Genomic DNA, 18776 nt, shown 5'->3' on the forward strand with positions numbered 1-18776 from the left:
GAGCCGCGCCGCCGCATCGCAAAGCCCGTCCTCAGACGAGGTCCAGCCGCTGCCCGAGACCCGCCGCCGCCGCCCTCCCGCGTCGCCCACATGGAGGATTACCACAAACCCGACCAGCAGACGCTGCAGGCGCTGAAGGACGCGGCCAACCGGCTCCGCATCAGCTCCATCAAGGCCACGACCGCGGCCGGCTCCGGGTGAGTGAGGGAGGCGGGAGTGCAGCGACCCAGCCCCGGCCGCACACCGGAGCCGCGCTCCCGCATCCCGGGGCTGCATCCGGCCTCGGGATGGCGCTGGGAGGGGCCGCGCCGGGCTCCCGCTGCCCGGAGACGCTCCGGTGCCCCGGAGCCCCCGAGCCGCGGCAGGGCGATGCCCCCGAAGCCCCGGCGCTGTGGATGCGGAGGCGGCACGTGTGGAAATGGCGGCGGGGGCTCCGCGGCACAGCCCGCCCGGGCCGGGCCGCGCCGGCCGCCGGTGCCGCCGGGTGTTGTGGCTGGGAGACAGGCCGGGAATGCTAAGTTGGGGCAGGACTGGAAACCAAAGAATTTGTGCCCGAGGCGCAAGCGGCTTCTTTTTCATTGCGTGCCCGTCAGTTGGAACTAATTCTGCACAGAATTTCAAGTGAGCCCAAGTGGGATTATCTGTGCAATGCCTGCGGTCTCCAATGGGCAGTTTATTCAGGCCTCTGGACAGGATTTAGTGTGGGCTCTGATGTGTGCAGATTCCAGGGTTATCCTTTCTTTGATCGTGCTTTACCTATGGAAAGAAAAAATTCTCTGCAAATAACCCGCTTTTAGTCATGTAAAATTAAAACCATTTTTTCTGCTTGGAAAATATAAGAATGCTTCCATGTAAAGTGATGGGTTGGGCTTTTTTACATATATCCCGTCTTGTTGCAATTTCTTCCTTTGGACCTCTTTGAAACTAGCTGCAGTGTTTAAAAATAAAACTGAAGGAATCCTTTGGATGCTGAGGTTTATGTGAAGAAAGGTGATGTGCAAAATATTATAAAGCTTCTTTGAATTGCTTTACAGTCCCCATCCTGTGCCTGCCATGAGCTCCCTCACATGGCTCTCGAAGCTGAACTTTACTCGTTCGTTAGCAGACAGCAAATGAAAGTGCTGCTGTGGTTCTTCCTGGGAAATGGGGTGTTGGACGCGGGAAACCTCTCAGCAAGCCAGGGCAGTGCTTTTTACAAATCTGTCTTGTAGGGTCTAATCTGAAGAGACAAGTGTGGGATACCCAACAACTGCCCTTTTAGTTCTTGATTTGTTTCAGAGCTGCAGTGTACAGTATTACACAAGTCTGTGTGAAAGTGTAAATTGAAAAACTGTGCTTTCTAGAGCTTGGGCTTCTGTGTTCAGCTTCCAGTAAGTATTTTAAGCAGGCCACAGGGATGTATGGTATCAGTTGTCCCATCAACAGATAAAATTCTTAGTTATGTCTGATGTGATGTTAATGAGTAAGGATCATACTACAGCCTCTGCTTCTCTTCTGCAGTCCATGAAATTCACCAGCAAAACCATTCTCAACATACTGATGAAGAAACAGTAAAACTATTTTTACTTAAACTTTTTATTCCCTGGTTCATCTGCGCTACAATACTAAGTCCTTCTAGCACAAAGGCATTTCATTAATCCCTCTGGTTTATTCTGCCACTGGGGTTGTGTAGTCTGAAATTATTACACAACCTGATAACATGCAGATTATGAAAGATGGGCTCTTGAGAGAAGATTCTGTTGATAAGTAATATATTTTCTTAATAAGATTTGGTTGCCAAGATGATGGTGTAGTAATGTGCCCAAAAGACATTCAGTCTGTTTTGGAGTTAGGCAAAGCATGTGCATTTCCAAAGCAGCTGTGCGTTATGAATGCTTTCCAAAAACTGAGACAGTGTGCTTTGCTTAAATTGCTGGTGTGCATTGAGGATGGGAAAAGATGTTTGAATGCAAGTTAAGTTTAAACAGAAGCTTGCACTTAATTGAAAATCTGAATTGTCATGATGGCTTTGACTTTGTTAAGGAAATACGTGTTTGTTAAAGGTGTAGCTTGTAAAAAAATGAAGGAAACACTTGCCATAAAAGCACTTCAGAAAAAACAGAACCTGCCTACTACTTTCAAGGAAGTAATTTCTGTGAACTGTGGCGTGTATTGCAACACAAGTGGTGGTGTGGTAGATATGTCACACCAGTTCTTGCAGTCTTTACTTCTTTTACCTTCTATTAAAGAAAGTACAGTCTTTGCCTGGACAAGACCTAACTCAGTCTGATCCTGAAGTTGCTTAAACACATCACTTTGAATTTTTCCACTCCAGCTGATGAAATACACAGTGAACTGGAAAAAAAATTTTGTGCTCAGAATTACTTACGTGGGCAAAATATTTGATTAGGTTATTTGTAAAGATTGAATATACTTGCTTTGGGGCATGGAAGAGCTTTTTCTTTTAGATAAGTAGTGCACATATTCCCATTGAAATGGGTAGAGTCTGCTGTAGGTTATGATAGATTTCTGCAGTTTTGAAACAGTGTCTTGGCATCCTATAGCAGGATGGATACATTCTTAAAAGTGGAAGTTGCAAGAGTTTCTTAAGAGGCAGTTAAGTTTCATAATATGTGATGTGATCACTTGTTGCAGATGATTTTTTCTTCAGTTTTTTTGGTTTTGACTCGTGTTCCATTTTAGCTTTCCACCACTATCCTTTGAAATGTGTGGACACATGTAGATAGGACAAATATCAATTGATGCATAGTAATAAAAAACACCCACAAAACTAACTTGGAGCAATTATCTTACCCTTGTTTTGTGTGGGTCCATGATTTTGGTGTTGATTTGGCTTCCTACTGAAGGACTGTATTTCAAAGTTAAGGGTTTTTTTTAAATTTATTTCTGATAGTAGAAGTTCATTGAATTAACCTGTAGCTTTAACAAGATTTTTTTCCAATTTTCAGGTAATTTATTAAATTTTTCTACTTTTTTTTTTTTTTTTATTTCCACATGCTACCATTTTAGGTGGTTTAAAACTTTTTAAATCAAGACCAGGAGTTCATAGAAGTATGGTTAAGTATAAAGTTAATATAAAGGAATGAAAGCTTTAAACAAGCATGTAAGGCTTATTGATTAACTCAAATACATAAATATTTACTAATATGTTTGAACCATGGTTTAAAGCTAATTCTCTTGGTCCCCTGTGTGTGAGTACTTACTAAGGGATGAACACTAACCATAATTTGTATTTTGCAAGTGTTTTGCATGTTTTTGTTTTTGTTCTCTTATTACAGTTATGTTGGGGATGTTGGGCGGGAAGTTTTATTACTATCAAAATAAAATATTCTGATTAAAGTTCTAGTGAAAGTGTTGTCTAATCCTAACATGCATGGTAAATGTACATGTAGGAAACGAAAGTGGCACTTTCATAGTCAGTTTGTCCTGTTTTACAAGTAGGATGAATATTTGAATAGCCTGCTAAAGATGAAAAGTAAATGTTGTTAGAAGATGAAGTGAGAAGAAACTGCTTTTTCAACCTCCTTACTCTTCATCATCCACTTTCCTGTACTTCAGTAGCAATGGCTGATGTCAAGAATTATGTTTGCATCAGTAAAATCTGAAAAATGCTATTTTCCATACTCAGTAAAGATTTTTAAAGAGCTTCCTTATCCCTTTTAAGCTTTATAGCAAGTGAAAAGCCAAGGCTGGTACTTCCAAGTGGTCAAGTGGTGCCACCCATTCCAGGTGCATAAGAACTACAGTGATTATTACGAAAATTACAGTAATGTAGATAAATAGAAGTAATTCTGTGCCCTTCTACTGCACTTTGAATTAAATATATACCTTGTCATGGAATAACTCCATATTTGCTCCTTGCATAGCCTCTTCATATGACTTTACATTCACTTGTTGGTACTTTATGGCACAGTTACCTGTGAAATGGGCCTGTGTATTCCTAAGGCAAGTTATAGCTGAAGTATGAATTCATGCTGCTGTTATCCTACACAAGTCAATATTTCAAACTTATAAAGATGTAAATGTAGAAAATGTTAGTTCCCCTCTTAACCAAAGATTAAGCAATTTAGTATTTTACAACATGTAGCTGGGTGTTTACTGGAGACAGTAAATTTCTATATCCAGTTTCAGTAGAAGATGAAAACAAGAATTGCATTATTTAATGTCCTCTTTAGAAATCAGAATTCTTATTCTGTCAGCTCTAATGTGGTTCAATGAAATGGTTCCTAAATTTTACTACTGTAAAAGTTCCAGAACTCTCTGCAGAAGCTAATCTTGCATTACCAATCTCTGCATGTGCATCAGAGCCTGAACAAATCCTGATGCCATGCTTTTAATTTCTCCACTCAGAGAGTGGCTCCAGTTCTGTGGAAAGCTGTCCTTGTTTCCTCTGCACTGGTGTGAATTTCTGCCACCAGATAATCAGTGGAGTCTGATTTCAGGCCCAGGCTGACACAGCCTGTGTCTGACTGTCCTGTGCTTCAGCCACCCCTTCAGGTGGTGATCCTTGGCATGGAGAAGAAGGGAGAGCTCTAAAAAACAAGTCCTTGAGCTGTCAGCAGGGCCCTGATTGAACACCCATTTCAACCAGATCACTGTAAAACTTTATCTCAAAGTATTTGATTGGCATTGGGGAAACAGCACAGGGGTGGGTTATCAAACACTTCAGATTTGTGTATTTTAATGCTGAGGAGTTGGGGTCTGATGAAGTACAAAGATGTGGTCCTGAGGAAACAGTAACACAAGTGGTAATCTTGGGTCTTCTTGACTTGTAGCCACCCTACATCATGTTGCAGTGCAGCAGAGATTATGTCTGTGCTGTTTTTCCATACCATGAGGTACAAAGTGCAAGACCCCAGGAATGCCAGCAACGACCGGTTTGTTCTTTCAAAGGTAAATAAATAATTACTGGTTTTCTGTCCTGTTACAATCTGCTAGCAAAGAGCTGTCTGTCTGTAGATTTAATTGACTTGTCTTCTTTGACTTGTGTTTACATACACTGACACCTGCAGAGAAGTCTGTTGGAAATATTTAAGAGTCTGGAATTTGTCTGCTACAGAAAGAAGCTGGCTAAATTAAGTTGCAACATAACTTAAAAACAGTTTAAAAAAGGTCTTTGTAATGTGTCCTGATAAGTCTTAACTCCACTATGTTACATTGTTGTAATGTTAAATAATAAATATTATATTGTCTATACAATCCATCAGGATGCAGTAAGGTCTGCTTTCTTTTTCTAACGAGGCAGTTGCAGTTGGCTTTTGTGCTCTCTTGTTAAATGCAGCCCTGCTGTTCTGCCTGCAGCCATGTCACAGTGGGCACTAATTCCTGCCAGCTTCTCAGGGAGCATTATATGAAACAGTGCAAGTTAGTGAATAGTTTGTAGTTTGCATTCCTACTGTGCCAGTATGGTACTAAAGTCACTGTTACATCTGAAGCCACTGTGGGTCAGAAAACACTTAAACCCCAATCTGTGCTGGCTGTTAGTGTTTCTGTCCCCTTTTACATTGTGCCCTTGCAAATCGCGGGCATATATTGTTCATATGACATAAAGGCAGGTGAGGGGCCTTCAAAAAATGTAAAATATGGCAAATGATGTAAAACATGGCAGATGAAGTGCTCCAGTGATGCACATTCCATCTCTGAGTCAGAATTCCTCCAGTGGTGGCTTGCAGTAGTGCTGTGGAGCCCATGGTGAATGCCCTTGTGCTGGATATAGCTTGCCATTTCTGGTGGCCACTCTGAAAGAAGGAACTGAGTGAGAAGCAAGTAGTTGATTCTGAGGTAGTGAAGCACTGAGAGTCACTTCCTCATGTTTACTTTAGCTCTCTAATTAATCAGTGTTTCTGTCCGGAGTTGCTAAATGGCTTCAAACCTCTTTGTGCTCTTTTGACTCCTGATGACTCCAGGAGTGGAAGATGACTGCTCTACAAAGGTCTGAGTGTACAAAGCTTAAAACTTTGCCTGTTGTCACTCACTGCACTCAACCCCGAGTACATTCATATTGAAGGAAGTTCTAGTGAGATAACACTAGAACTGGGGTGCTGTAAGCAGCGATGTGGGGAACAAGCATCAGTGTGGATGTGTGCACTGTAAAACTGTTTAATATCTCCATGCCTTCCTAATGGGCACAAGAACCTGATTTCAGGGTTTGTCAGCTTTGTAGAATTTTGTCCTGATAGTCAGGAATTTTGAAACTTGTGTTTTGTTTACAATTTCTGTTTCTCTCTAGGGTCACGCAGCACCAATTTTATATTCTGTTTGGGCAGAGGCTGGCTTTCTACAAGAAGCAGAATTACTGAACTTGAGGAAAATTGATTCTGTCCTAGAAGGACACCCAGTGCCAGTGAGTGCTCATAATCTTTGATACGGAAGTATGTTTTCTGTAAAACAAGAAGTGTGCATATTTCACAGCAATTTTGGTTGCCAGCAGTACAGGAAAGATAAAGACTTCTAAGAAGGATGATGGCATTTATGGCTTCAAAACTGAATTTGAATTTGAACGAGCATGTAGAAATGATCTTTATTGTTGTAGTAAAGTTCCCCTGCAGCCCTGCATGGCAGTATTTTCCATTTCATAAATGTTTAGGTAAAGTTGCATCCAGGCTTCACTTGCCCTTTAAGCAGCTTTCAGGTATTTCAAGAGTTTACACCCAGTTTGGCCACCTCACTGGTCTTTCCATTCCCAGCCAGTTGTTTCAATTGATTCTTTTTTTACACAAAATCATCTATTCTTAACTGTTGCCATCTAAAGCATAGCTGAGAAATTCCATTCCCTCTCAGAGTGCCCAGTTGTGACAGTCATCAAGAAAGGAAACTTGCATTGCAGAGAAATCAGGGGTTCACAGCAAGATTTAGAGGGACTTGCACATTGTTATGGCTGAGAAGGTGCATTGTGATGTATGTTAAATCATCTTCTAGCATTGGAAATTACATCTTCTATTTCATAACTGTAAAATAATTGTTGCCTTTTTATTCTCAGAGACAAACCTTCACCGATGTGGCTACTGGATCCCTTGGGCAGGGTCTTGGTGCTGCTTGTGGAATGGCATACACTGGCAAATTCTTTGACAGAGCCAGGTAACTCCATTTTCATACTTCATTATTATAGGTATTCAATGGGAAAATTTTGCTAAATTACATAGATAGATTCATTCTCCTTTATTCAATCCCAAATCAGATTTCAAATTCAGGTTTTAAATGATAGATAATTACAAAGCTGTTGCCAGTGAAAATACCACGGGTTTAAAGATTAGTAACAATTAGTGCATATGTGTGTTTCTTTTGTAACCTGACAGCATTGCAAGCTGATGTTCCTGAACAGAGAAGACAGGGAGTTGTTGGAGGAGCCTCTAACTTCCAGAGAGTAACTGATATCCATTTTGAGACTGGATGTGTCCCTTTAGAAGGAAAGTGGAAGCTGGAGATGTCTGTTCAAAGTCAGATGACAAATAATGGAGAACGCTGGATAAGAAACAGTTATGGTCAATAATAGCATAATTGAATCATAAAGTAGGGCTCCAAAATGTTATCAGAAAGGCACTTGACTCCACAGAGACAAAAATGACTGCTCCTGCCATTTGTTTTGTGCACAAGAAAAGAAGATGTCTAAAGGCAAATCTGTATGAGGAGAAAAATAGCCCGATGTAGTTGATATATTTTATTTGACAGTTCTAGTACATCCGAGCATAGGCTGCCTAGTTAATGTGTCCTACACTTCACTAGCTTGAAATCATTTCTGTGAAAGATGACTTGCTGATTTTAATTGAGTTTAGCAGATGCTACGTGTGGAAAAAATCTAACTAGTGCTTACATGGCAAAAGGAAAAGGTGGTCTTGCGTGCAGCACTGGGGAGCAGCTTAAGTGCAAGGAGTTCACATTTAGCTGAAGGCAGGTAGGAATCAGTTATAGCTGATATAAGTCTGTTATAGCTTCATGTTGAGTAAAAAAAATCACTGACAGCCATCTTGATTATTTTGTTTTTAAATTATATATTTGAAGAATAATTTACTATTTTTTAAAATTTAATTTTAATGGGTAATAAACATTTACAAAGTTTTATCATTCTGAAGAAGAGTGGTAGTAAAAGACAAATGCTGTGGCTGAATTTGGTAGAGATGAGGCAGTACTCCTGCTGAGTTTTACCTAAATAAAGAGCTTCAGTGGTTGAAGAAATAGTCTACAAATTCTATATATAACGTTGGTTATCTTTTTCCTGAACTCTGAATTTATTGTGCAGTATGCTCTAATCCATAGTTGAGCTCATGCACAATGTAGAGTTTCCTGAAATTAATTCCTGCTGGTTATCCTTCCAGAGGGTATATGGGAGGAAGGAGGAAGCAGAGGTAACTGTCCCTGCATTGTTCAGGATCTTGCTGAGTCACAGTGACAGTGTTCAATGGGCTTGTTCAGCCAAGCCTTGCAGTGGGAGGTTTAAGACTTGATTTTTTTGAGACCAAGGTTTGCAAAGGAGTACAGTATTTCTCATCTTATTTTTCTAACATGTAACAGCTTATAAATATTTTAATTTGATTTGTCTAAGATTATGTAACTTTAGCAGAGGTGAATGCATTGAACAATGGGAATTGAGTTTGGGATAGAAAAATGAAGTGAATTCTTACTATGAATTATTAGAGGAGTTTTGATTTAATAGTACTTACACATCAAACCTAATTTATTTTCATTTTTAATTTCTTCTAGCTACCGAGTGTACTGTCTGCTTGGAGATGGAGAGTTATCTGAAGGCTCTGTTTGGGAGGCAATGGCCTTTGCTGGCTTTTACAAGCTTGATAATCTTGTTGCTATATTTGATATTAATCGTCTTGGACAAAGTGACCCTGCTCCTCTGCAGCATCACGTTGAAATCTACCAGAAACGCTGCGAGGCCTTTGGGTATGTGAGTGGGAGAAGCTCAGGATAATCTCTCATTTGAAAATGTTCTATTTGCTTCTCAGAGTTGTTCAAATGAGCTTTCAGCTCTAAAGGATTCCATCAGCAAGGAAGATGGTCTTTCATAACGCCTGATATTTGTCAATTTTATGGCTGCAGCAGGAATAGTGAAAGTGGAAAAATTTGTTGGTTTTGAGGAAAAATAAGGACTGCTTGCACAGATAAATCTGTTAGGGGTCTTAAAGCTGTTTTTAACACATCAAATTCAGATTTTATAACTGTGACCATGTGTCCTATTATAGCAAGTAGATCAGAAAAAAAACAGCATGGAAAGTAAGAGAATTCTTTTTGTATTGGCTTTCATTTAGTTTCATGTCTCCATGCAGATGCAAAGTCCATGCTAAAAAATTGTCAGATACAATAGAAACCAAATTATGCCTGAGTGTTTTGGCTTTTTTTAATCAACGTCTCTTGTCAGTTTTCATCTTAATTCTAGATGTTTGATTTGCTCTTGTGATTAAAAATGGCCATTATGTCTGAAGAAATGTAGAATAATTTAGTTATCTGTGGGCTGTGAATTTTGCTCATAGTTGTTGATCCCCCTGTGACTCATTTTACATTATAAAAAAGCAGCTGTGCTATTTTTTATGGTCTCAAATAAATGCTAGTTTGTGTTTCTGGCATATTTTGTGTCTCTTAAAAAGACACTGCACTGGAATGAAGTTAGTATTTGTTATTGTTATTGCTGACTACCAGAGAATGTCACATGCTAAAACCCTTTAGAAACAGCTGATCTGTTTGTGTTCTTAGCTGGCATGCCATCATTGTGGATGGACACAGTGTGGAGGAGCTTTGCAAAGCCTTTGGCCAGGCCAAACATCAGCCAACAGCCATCATTGCAAAGACTTTTAAAGGCAAAGGCATATCAGGTAATAAAACAATTATTGCTTTACATGTAGATATAATGTATACCTAGTGCTGCAGTACAGGTACCTGCACATCTGAGCAACAGCCTGCAGAAAATCTTTCACCTTCTCTACCTCTCATCAACATTATTACAGAGAAAATTGGTTTGGCCCTCTCAAGTTAGATGTGTGCCAGCTATGGAGTGTTCTATCCTTGGGACGGAGCAAATGCACACTCAACTCAGTGTGTCAAGAGTTGCCTTGATTCCCTTTAGCCACAGCTTTCAGCAGCACTCTGAGCTTGCCTTTCTGACCAGATAAATATTAATAACAGCAGTTAATGTCTTCATTCCTTTTCATTGAGTAAGCAAGCAAAGTTCATTATTTGCAGTGACTGAGGGAAAAGCAGTGTATTAGCCAGAGAGGTGATTTGGCTGTTAGTGCCGGGAGCACAGATAAGAGTCAACAGAAGCTATTAAAATAAAGCTGTAAAATATCAGATCTTGTTTGAATTGGACACCTTGGTTAACTGTTGTTTCAAACTTATCTGAGTTTGTTTAAGTAGAACTGTTGAAATGTTCACATTGATTTACTGGTTGCTTCCTGCCACACTTAGATCTGTTAGGTGCAAATTAACAAATAATTTCAGTAGAAGATGCTGGGATTGTGTCACAAGTTTGAAATATATATAATTTGATTATGTAAAATTCCTCCTATTTGTTTAACTATGTCTGTCTTAATGCAGTTGAATACTACTGTTATTTTTCAAGGAATTTCTTCCTTGGAAGAAAATAATGGACTGTCATACTCCACTGCACTTTTATCTGGGTAAAACCTGCAGCTAAAAACCTAAATTGTTTTTATACTTTTCTTACTTTTAATGTGACTTTAAATACACAGGTGTTGAAGATAAGGAAAGCTGGCATGGAAAGCCCCTTCCAAAAAATATGGCTGAACAGGTCATTCAGGAAATAGATGACAGAATCCAAAACAAGAAAAAGCTTTCTCCAGCCCTTCCAGAAGAAGATGCACCTATAATAAATATTAGAAACATTAAGATGCCATCTCCACCAACTTACAAAGTGGGAGAAAAGGTATTCCCTTCTTTTTCACTGATAGTCAGATATTTCAAAGTGTGAGACTATTTAACTGGACGGCAGGAGGTTTTGTGTTATCCCTTGCCCCAGTTGCAAATGCCCACCTCTTCTCAGTAGACAGACACCTATTTTTGTTGTGTGACACAGTCAACGTGCTGGGTATTGAAAGGGTATATAAACATATTAAAATATGGAGATTCAAATCACTTCTTCATTTCATGATTATCAAATTTCTAAACTACTTAATGTGCCTTTAAAATTGAAGAAACTCTTTGAGTTTCGGTGAATTTCCATGATTGGAAAGCAAGGTTTTAAACATTTCCTAGCCAGATTGGTGGAGAGTTGCCAATTTTAGCACAGATGTATTTTCTAATGCTTCACTGTGAGTTTGTTTACTCTTCTGTGTGTCACCGTACTCATATGTACTTTTGATACTGCTGTCATTTGAAAACAATTAAACAGGAATAAAAAAAAGCCTCTAGAAAGCAGCAAGTTACAGCAGCCCTGGTGTGTTTCCTTTTGCAGTGGGCCACCCGCAAGGCTTACGGGGTCGCGCTTGCAAAACTGGGCCATGCCAACGATCGAGTGATTGCTCTGGATGGCGACACAAAGAACTCCACCTTCTCAGAGCTCTTCAAGAAGGAACATCCCAGTCGCTACATTGAGTGCTACATTGCTGAGCAGAACATGGTAACTGCTCCCTTGGGTTTATTGAAAGATCAGTGTGAGTTCCCCTACAGTCTTGGGGGTCTAATACTTGTTTTTCAAATAAATGTGAGATTATTGTAGCAAAAACCAATTTAGGAACCTTGTTCTAATTTCCATTTTGCTAAAGAAGGCCTTTTTTAGTAAATACCAGTCCAAGTAACACAAGTAAATCCATTCCTTCTTACTAATGATTTTTGTCCTCTGGAGATAGCAAGACCATGTCCATTGGACTGAGAACCTAAGCTTTTGATCCAGGAGAAGAAAGAGGGAGATAAGTCTTAAAAATCTCTGAATGGCTGCTTTAAGCAGATAAAGAAGCAGCCAGTAAGAGTCAACAATAACAGCTAGCAGTTGAAGCATGGAGCAGAGGAGATGCAGGAGAATAGATATTTGGGAGGGTGAGTTGCTTCCTTTCCTCTCTGGAAATGCCAGCAATTAGAAGCAGGACTAAACAGATTTTTAATCTGCATTGAGAGCTTCTTGCTAAATTTTTAGGGCAAGAAGTCCCACAGATGATGATCCTGGAAACCAGTGATAAATGAGGAATTCACTGTTCTTATCCAATGTCCCTCTTTCAGGTGAGCATTGCAGTTGGTTGTGCCACTCGTGACAGGACCGTTGCTTTTGCCAGCACCTTTGCCACCTTCTTCACGCGGGCGTTCGACCAGATCCGCATGGCTGCCATCTCCGACAGCAACATCAACCTCTGCGGCTCCCACTGCGGCGTCTCCATCGGTAAGGGCACCCACAGCTCCCTAGCAGCAGTCCCCATCCACCCAGTGAGAAGGGTCTGGCAGCCAAGATCCTGCTCTGTGGAGGCAAGCTGTACTGTAGCTGGCGTGGTGTAACTGTGCAGCAGTGATAGGAGGAAGCCGTATTTGCAAGTACACTTCTCTTGTATTTAGAAAGAATGAGAAAAATTTCAAGCTGTTGTCGGCTTGTTTTTCCTCTTTGGCCTGATGAAAATAGGACTTTTCCCTACAAGTTTCCTACTGTACAAGTAAAGACCGATATGCAGGGATTGGACTGAAACTGAGGGTTTAGGTTCCATTTCATCTTTGATGTCTTCTTTGGAGAAAATAGTCACGTGCTTACTGTACCATTGTTTCCCAGTCCCTTAAATGAGAAACTAATGATACTGTTCTTGCACAGATGCTCTTGCCCATCCATCTCAAAAACACTTTAGAGATCACACATTTGAAATAACTACTTCAACTTACCACAGCATTTTCTACTACTGAAATTGTTAATATGGTGATTAAAAAAAATCCCAAATCTCTTGCATACTAATGAAACAGGAACTGTGAAGCTGTTACATAATTCAGAAAATTGTATCATAGAAAGTTTTGGTTGGAAGGATCTTAAAGGTCATCTCCTTCCAACATCTCCCACTAGACCAGGTTGCTCAAAGTCAGGCAGGACTTACCCTTGGCTGTCTTGAATCACTTCCCTCTCCCCATGTGCCTTAGTACTGCTTCTAGGAGGATCTGTTCCAGGGTCTTCCCAGGCACAGAGTGGTAGTTGGTAGTTCCCAGGATTCTCTCTTTTCCCCTTTTTAAAACCAGGTGCAGTGTTTCCCTTTTTGCAGTCACTGGGACTTCACCTGGTACTGCTGTGACTTTTCATGAGGAGTGTCTTGGCAGCTACATCAGCCAATTCCCTCAGGACTCTGTGACACATCTGGTCAGCTCCCATAGACTCGTATATTGAGGTTCCTCAGGAGGTCACAAGCCTGATCTGTTGTGGTTTAATCTCAGCTGGACACCAAGTTCCACCCAACCACTCACACACTCCCTGTCCCTGCAGTGGGACTGGGAGGAGACTCAGAAAAAACTTGTAAGTTAACTACTATTACTACTATTACTACTGCTAATAATAAAAATTGTAATTATAAAAAAAAACTCTGAAAAACAAGCACAATATAATTTCTCAACACCCACTGGCCAATGCCCAGCTGGTCCCTGAGCTGTGGTCAGACCCTTCCAGCCAACCCTCCCCAGTTTGTATGCTGAGCATGGCATTCTGTGGTGTGGAATGTCCCTGTGGCCCAGTTGTCTGTGCCATGGTCCCTCTCAGCTTTTTGTCCATCTCCTCACTGGCAGAGCATGAGGACACTGAAAATTCCTTGATTTAGGATAACACCACACAGCAACAACCAAAACATTGGTGTGTTATCAACAGTATTCTCATCCTAAATCCAAAACACACCACTGTACCAGCTAAGGAAAAATAACTAACTATCCCAACCAAACCCAGGATATCTTACAGCAGAATGAACTTTGCTCGCCCAGGCCGTGTTCTGCAGTCCATCCATCTGAGAGGTGTGGGAAAAGGAGACCAGTGGAGACCAAGGCAGCAGAGCCAGCACATCTCAGTCCAATTGTCTGAGGGCCCTCACCAGCAGAGCCTTCTCTGGTCTTGTCTTCCCACTGTAACTGTTCAGAACATGTCAGATCATAATGGGTTGGCTTTGAAGGAGGAAGAGAATTTTATTTTTTATCTGAAATGCATAGACATGACCTATGAAAACAGGAACAGACTTGCATACCAAGAAGAAAAATGCAAGTAGACATTCATGCTTGAAAAACTAAGTAGGTATTTCTAGGGAAAGGGAAAGAGAGGGAACGCTGACAGGGGTAGTAAATTAAGGTTCTCTGCATACATCAGTTTTTCAGCTGATTTAATACTTTTGGCTGGCAGTAAAGTTTGGAGGAGAGTTGGTTTTGTTTTATTTTCATTTAAAACAAAACAGAAAATTTGATCTGTAATATTGGTAGAGATTTAAAGATGCTTCATAAACACATACCATCTCATCTCAGACCTCAAATTTGTAGCAGTATAGTTCTCTGGAGTAGAGACTGTATTATTGTGTTAAGTTATTAAGGGAGGGCTTCTGTTGCAAGCCTCCTACTAAAATCAGTCCTTCCACCTTCAGACTTTTAGCAAGCAGGGTTTTGATGCAAAAGCCAGTTCAGTTTGGCCTTTGCTGATTTAAGAAGATAAAACTCCTTTGGGTTACCTGAATTGTCTCCTAGAACTACACTTCCAAGTTTCAATTTTCAGCACGTGAAATGTTCTGCTGGAATCTGTGACTGTGAAGTGCAGACTTGGATTTATGAAGTTGTTTGAGGTACAAATCTCATTCAAGCCTCAACTTGATTTTCAAAAAAGAATTTCAACCTAAAGTTTTGCAACTTATATAAAGAGTTATATAAAGTTATATCAAGAGTTGTATGATGCTAACATAAGTTTTGCAACTTATATGAAGAGTTATAAAGAAAGTTATTCAGATAAATCCTTTAGCAGTTAAAAAATTCAACTTTAAATGAAAGGGTATGAATGAAGCATACTTCTTATTATAATTTATAAAATAAATATTATTATTTATAAAATAAATAATATTTATTTTACCTTTGGGCCTGTATGAAATTCCAAATTTGCATGCAATTCAAAATCCAATCTCGATCTGTGGTGAAAATTGAAGTTTTACATATGCAGTTCTAGGCAGACCTGGGCTTCTGCTGCACTGAAATTTGAACCATTAAATTTATGAGAAATAGCTATCACAATGACCTTCTGAACTTGTACAAGTTCTCTCCTAGACCTATAGTTGCTAATGGACTGAAAGTTGTTATGGATTGAATAAGTTTTAAGGTCATAAGAGGATAATGGAAAAATCTGTATTTTTCAAACTGAACATATAGAAAAAAAATCATAGTGTACATGTGTCAGAAATAGAAATATCAATTGTTTAGACATTTGCTACTGCTCACATTAAGCACTTACTTCTTTTATTAAGCTATAAATGGAGGTTTTGCAGATGTAATTGAGAATTATACTCTCATTTGATCTGTGGTGTTCCAAAACCATATAAATTGAGATTTTCATAAAGACTTGGGGCCAGACTCAACTTGGTGCCAGTCTGTAAGTTACTTTGAATTGAATTGAGTAGCTTTGAATGTTGGTGGTATTGGCACCACCATAGCAAAAGCGGGACAAGCATGAGTAACTCTCTACCTTGCCTAAGATTCAGATTCAGGATATTAAAATTATCACTGATAATCTTATTCTTCATAATTTAATTTTCCTTCTGTGTCTTCATTGTGTGAGTGCATTTTAGGAAAATGCCCACTGGATCCCTCTCATTCAGAGTGCACACATTTAGAAACTGTGATGTTGAGAGGGTTTGATTCAAAGCCGAGACACTTCCTTTTCCTGATCTGTGCTTACTTTATTGGTAATGTGCAGTGGCAGAGTTCAATGATTGATCTCTTTAACGTGTTTAAAGTTCTTCAGAATTTTGTGCTGCTCTTAGGAAAATATTCTCCTCCTTCCTCGTGAACTCGTCCTTCTTGAATAACAGGTAGCGGGTGCATGTGGGAAGGCTCTGAGCCCTGCTGCTGCAGGCTGTGACATGAGTGCATTCAGAGCTCTGTGCATGGCTGGTTGGAGCAGTGCCATTCCCAAAGCTCCGTTACATGAGGTCACTGGGGCGGGGGGTGTTGTGGTGGTTGTTTCTTTAACCATGGAAAACCATGGCACCCAGCACGTGTCCTGGCTAATGATTCCTTTTCATAGATCTGCAGTTTGTGCCATGAGGTGCTTGAGTTGTTAAATTAACAACACAGATGCCCTATTGCTCCTTAAAAGACCTTTTTACAGTATTAAAAAATACATGCATACCCTTCATTTAATCTTGAAATCAGCCTAAGAATTTGAGAGTAGTTGTACCAATTGCACTCTCCATTTGTGATGGGACACATGCAATTCTCCTTTCACGTTTTCAGCAGTTTAAATCTGGAGGAACACTTATTGACAAGTATAAATTTTGCCTCAGCACATGTAAATCTGAGGATGTTCAGATATCTTGTGACCCTCTTTCTGTATCTGTACCCTTCATATTTGGTTGTATTCCTTTTGTGTTGTTTTACTGTTATACTTTATTTCCTATTTTTTCTTTTTAATCCTAGTTTTCTTTCTTTTTAGTCTCTTTCTATCCTTATTTACTGTTTAGATGGTTCCAAGTTTAAGGAGAAGATGATTCTTTTCTCAAGCAGGTAGACTTGCATGTCGTGTGTGTGCCTGATTTTATCCTTTTCTCCTTTTTTGCCTGGTTTACATTGAACCTCACTTCTATATTGAGTGATTGTAAAAAATGTGCACTTGCTCTTTTGTAACCCTGCTTTAATTCTTTCAGGTGAGGATGGGCCATCTCAGATGGGGCTGGAGGATCTGTGCATGTTCCGGGCTATTCCCAATTCCACTGTGTTTTACCCCAGCGATGCTGTAGCCACTGAAAAAGCAGTGGAAATAGCTGCCAACACCAAGGTTTGCATCACAGTATTTCTGACCCAGAGAATAATTCTCTCTTTTGTACTACTCTTGTTGCTTCTGGCATGTTTCTTGCATGTCTCTACCCACGTAAATTCTTCCCAAGACTCCAGTGGGGCAGTGGGATGTTTTCTTTTCAAGGAAAGGTTGCAGACATTCTGTCCAGGCTAGTGCAGAATGAACAGTCTTGAATGCTGTGGGCCAGATTTGGAAAGATGTAAATGAGTACACAAGTGCAGTTTGAATCTATATTGAATTAGAATAAGTCTAGGTCTTTAGCAAACCTAAAAGTGCTCTCTCCTAGTACCTTATCTCTGGGATCAAACTTGAAGCTGGATATGAAAAGATAAATCTCTATATTGTGGATTTTGATCATCTCTTTGATCAGTATGGGGAAAGGAGTGGAAGAAGAGATTAAAGTACAAGTTTGCTACTTCTTCTGGAAGGGCATCTGAACTTTAACTGATGGAAAGCCTTTTTCCTTACTTTCAACCCAGCATTATTCTCTAATTTAAAACTGACAGAGTAAAGTTGACAGAGTAAAAGTTGCACATGTATGGTAAGTTTCCAAGAGCCGAATTAACTCAAGCAGGATTCTCCATTTCCACAAGAGAACAAAAGAGAAATAAGTATCTTGGAATCAGAAAGGCAACTGTAAGTTATCAGTGTGGACTAAGAGGAGGTGAAGTGTTTTGTACTGTTTGAAGCAACCAGCTGCCACAAAGGACTAATGGGAATTGGTGGGGCAGAGTTTACTTATAAGAACTAGAGGCAACATAGGAGGGTGCACATCAGACAAATAGAAAAAGACATTTTGCTGTATTTTTTTTTCATAGGATTTATCAACTAGAATGTCAACACTTTTATGTTTTCCTAACTTCTATCATGTTTGCCTCGGAAACAGGGCATTTGTTTCATCAGAACCAGTCGTCCTGAAAACCCTGTCATTTACAACAACAATGAGGACTTCCATATTGGACAGGCAAAGGTAAATACTGCACAGATAAATAGAATCACAGAAAATATGCAGTGCTCCTTTTGTAAAAGCCCTTTTCCCTCTAAAGTATTGCAAATATTTGGTCTTTTCATTAAAATCTCTAGAAATATAAAAAAATCCCAGTAAGATTAAGAGTTAAAAACACATGGACATGTTTTCTTGCAGGTGATTTTGAAGAGTAAGGATGACCAAGTGACTGTGATTGGAGCAGGAGTCACTCTCCATGAAGCACTGGCTGCAGCAGAGCAGCTCAGAAAAGGTGAGTCCTTTTTGTCATGCAACACAGGAAAAAAAATCAATACTAGCCAGCCTAACTGCTCACCCTTTGTACTGGTAAACATTAATTACACTGTTCAGACAGCTAGTCAGGTACCTGTTAGCAGATACAGTACAGCACAGCATGCAGCTGCCAGTCGTGCCTAATGGAGGAGGGTTTAGTTGGTTGACAGCATTAGTAGCCATGAAAATTGACAACAGATCACATCAGGGTCTCCTTAGAATTGCTGATCTGTGGTAGTGCTCTGTGGGCAGAGGCTTGGGGACACTGTGTGAGGAGCGAGGTCCCAAACCACAGCTTGTCACCTGTGTGTGCCCACGGCCACCTGGCCCTGGGTTGGGCTCACTGTTGACCTGGGTTTCTTTGAATGCAGCAGCTCTGAACTAGCATAGAAGGGGCACAAATCTATGGCAGTGCTCAAGGCACTGCCATCTCACAGCAATGGTAATCTTTAAATGGAATAAGAGAAAGAAACCATCAAAAATCCATCTTTGAGTTAGGAGCCTCCCCCCAAGAAGAGATTACAAATAGCAGGAGATAATACAGTAATGCTGCCTGTGGCTTATGGGGAGTTT

General features: G+C 40.1%; 2 protein-coding genes across 3 annotated transcripts in view; one reads left to right on the forward strand and one right to left on the reverse strand.

Annotated features, from left to right (window-relative positions):
- TKT (transketolase) overlaps nt 1–18776 on the forward strand; it is a 21589-nt gene continuing 2813 nt past the window's right edge. Inside the window, exons 1-12 of the mRNA XM_021533155.4 lie at nt 1–197; nt 4776–4893; nt 6230–6343; nt 6980–7077; nt 8698–8889; nt 9697–9815; nt 10692–10885; nt 11414–11578; nt 12175–12331; nt 16794–16924; nt 17832–17915; nt 18090–18183. Coding sequence (XP_021388830.1) covers nt 91–197; nt 4776–4893; nt 6230–6343; nt 6980–7077; nt 8698–8889; nt 9697–9815; nt 10692–10885; nt 11414–11578; nt 12175–12331; nt 16794–16924; nt 17832–17915; nt 18090–18183 — 1573 coding nt within the window. The 5' untranslated portion in view covers nt 1–90. The remainder of the gene's footprint in view (nt 198–4775; nt 4894–6229; nt 6344–6979; nt 7078–8697; nt 8890–9696; nt 9816–10691; nt 10886–11413; nt 11579–12174; nt 12332–16793; nt 16925–17831; nt 17916–18089; nt 18184–18776) is intronic.
- The window catches only part of TMEM40 (transmembrane protein 40), a 25891-nt gene continuing 21089 nt past the window's right edge, over nt 13975–18776 (reverse strand). Inside the window, exon 15 of one of the 2 annotated variants that reach the window (XR_014958064.1) lies at nt 13975–14031. The gene's annotated coding sequence lies outside the window, so the exon portion shown is untranslated. Of the gene's footprint in view, nt 14032–17104; nt 17122–18776 lie in introns of those variants that run through there. The other variant, XR_014958065.1, reaches the window with a different exon arrangement.

Source organism: Lonchura striata, chromosome 12 (genome assembly GCF_050655825.1).
Source record: "Lonchura striata isolate lonStrDom1 chromosome 12, ASM5065582v1, whole genome shotgun sequence".
Classification (NCBI taxonomy): Eukaryota; Metazoa; Chordata; class Aves; order Passeriformes; family Estrildidae; genus Lonchura; species Lonchura striata.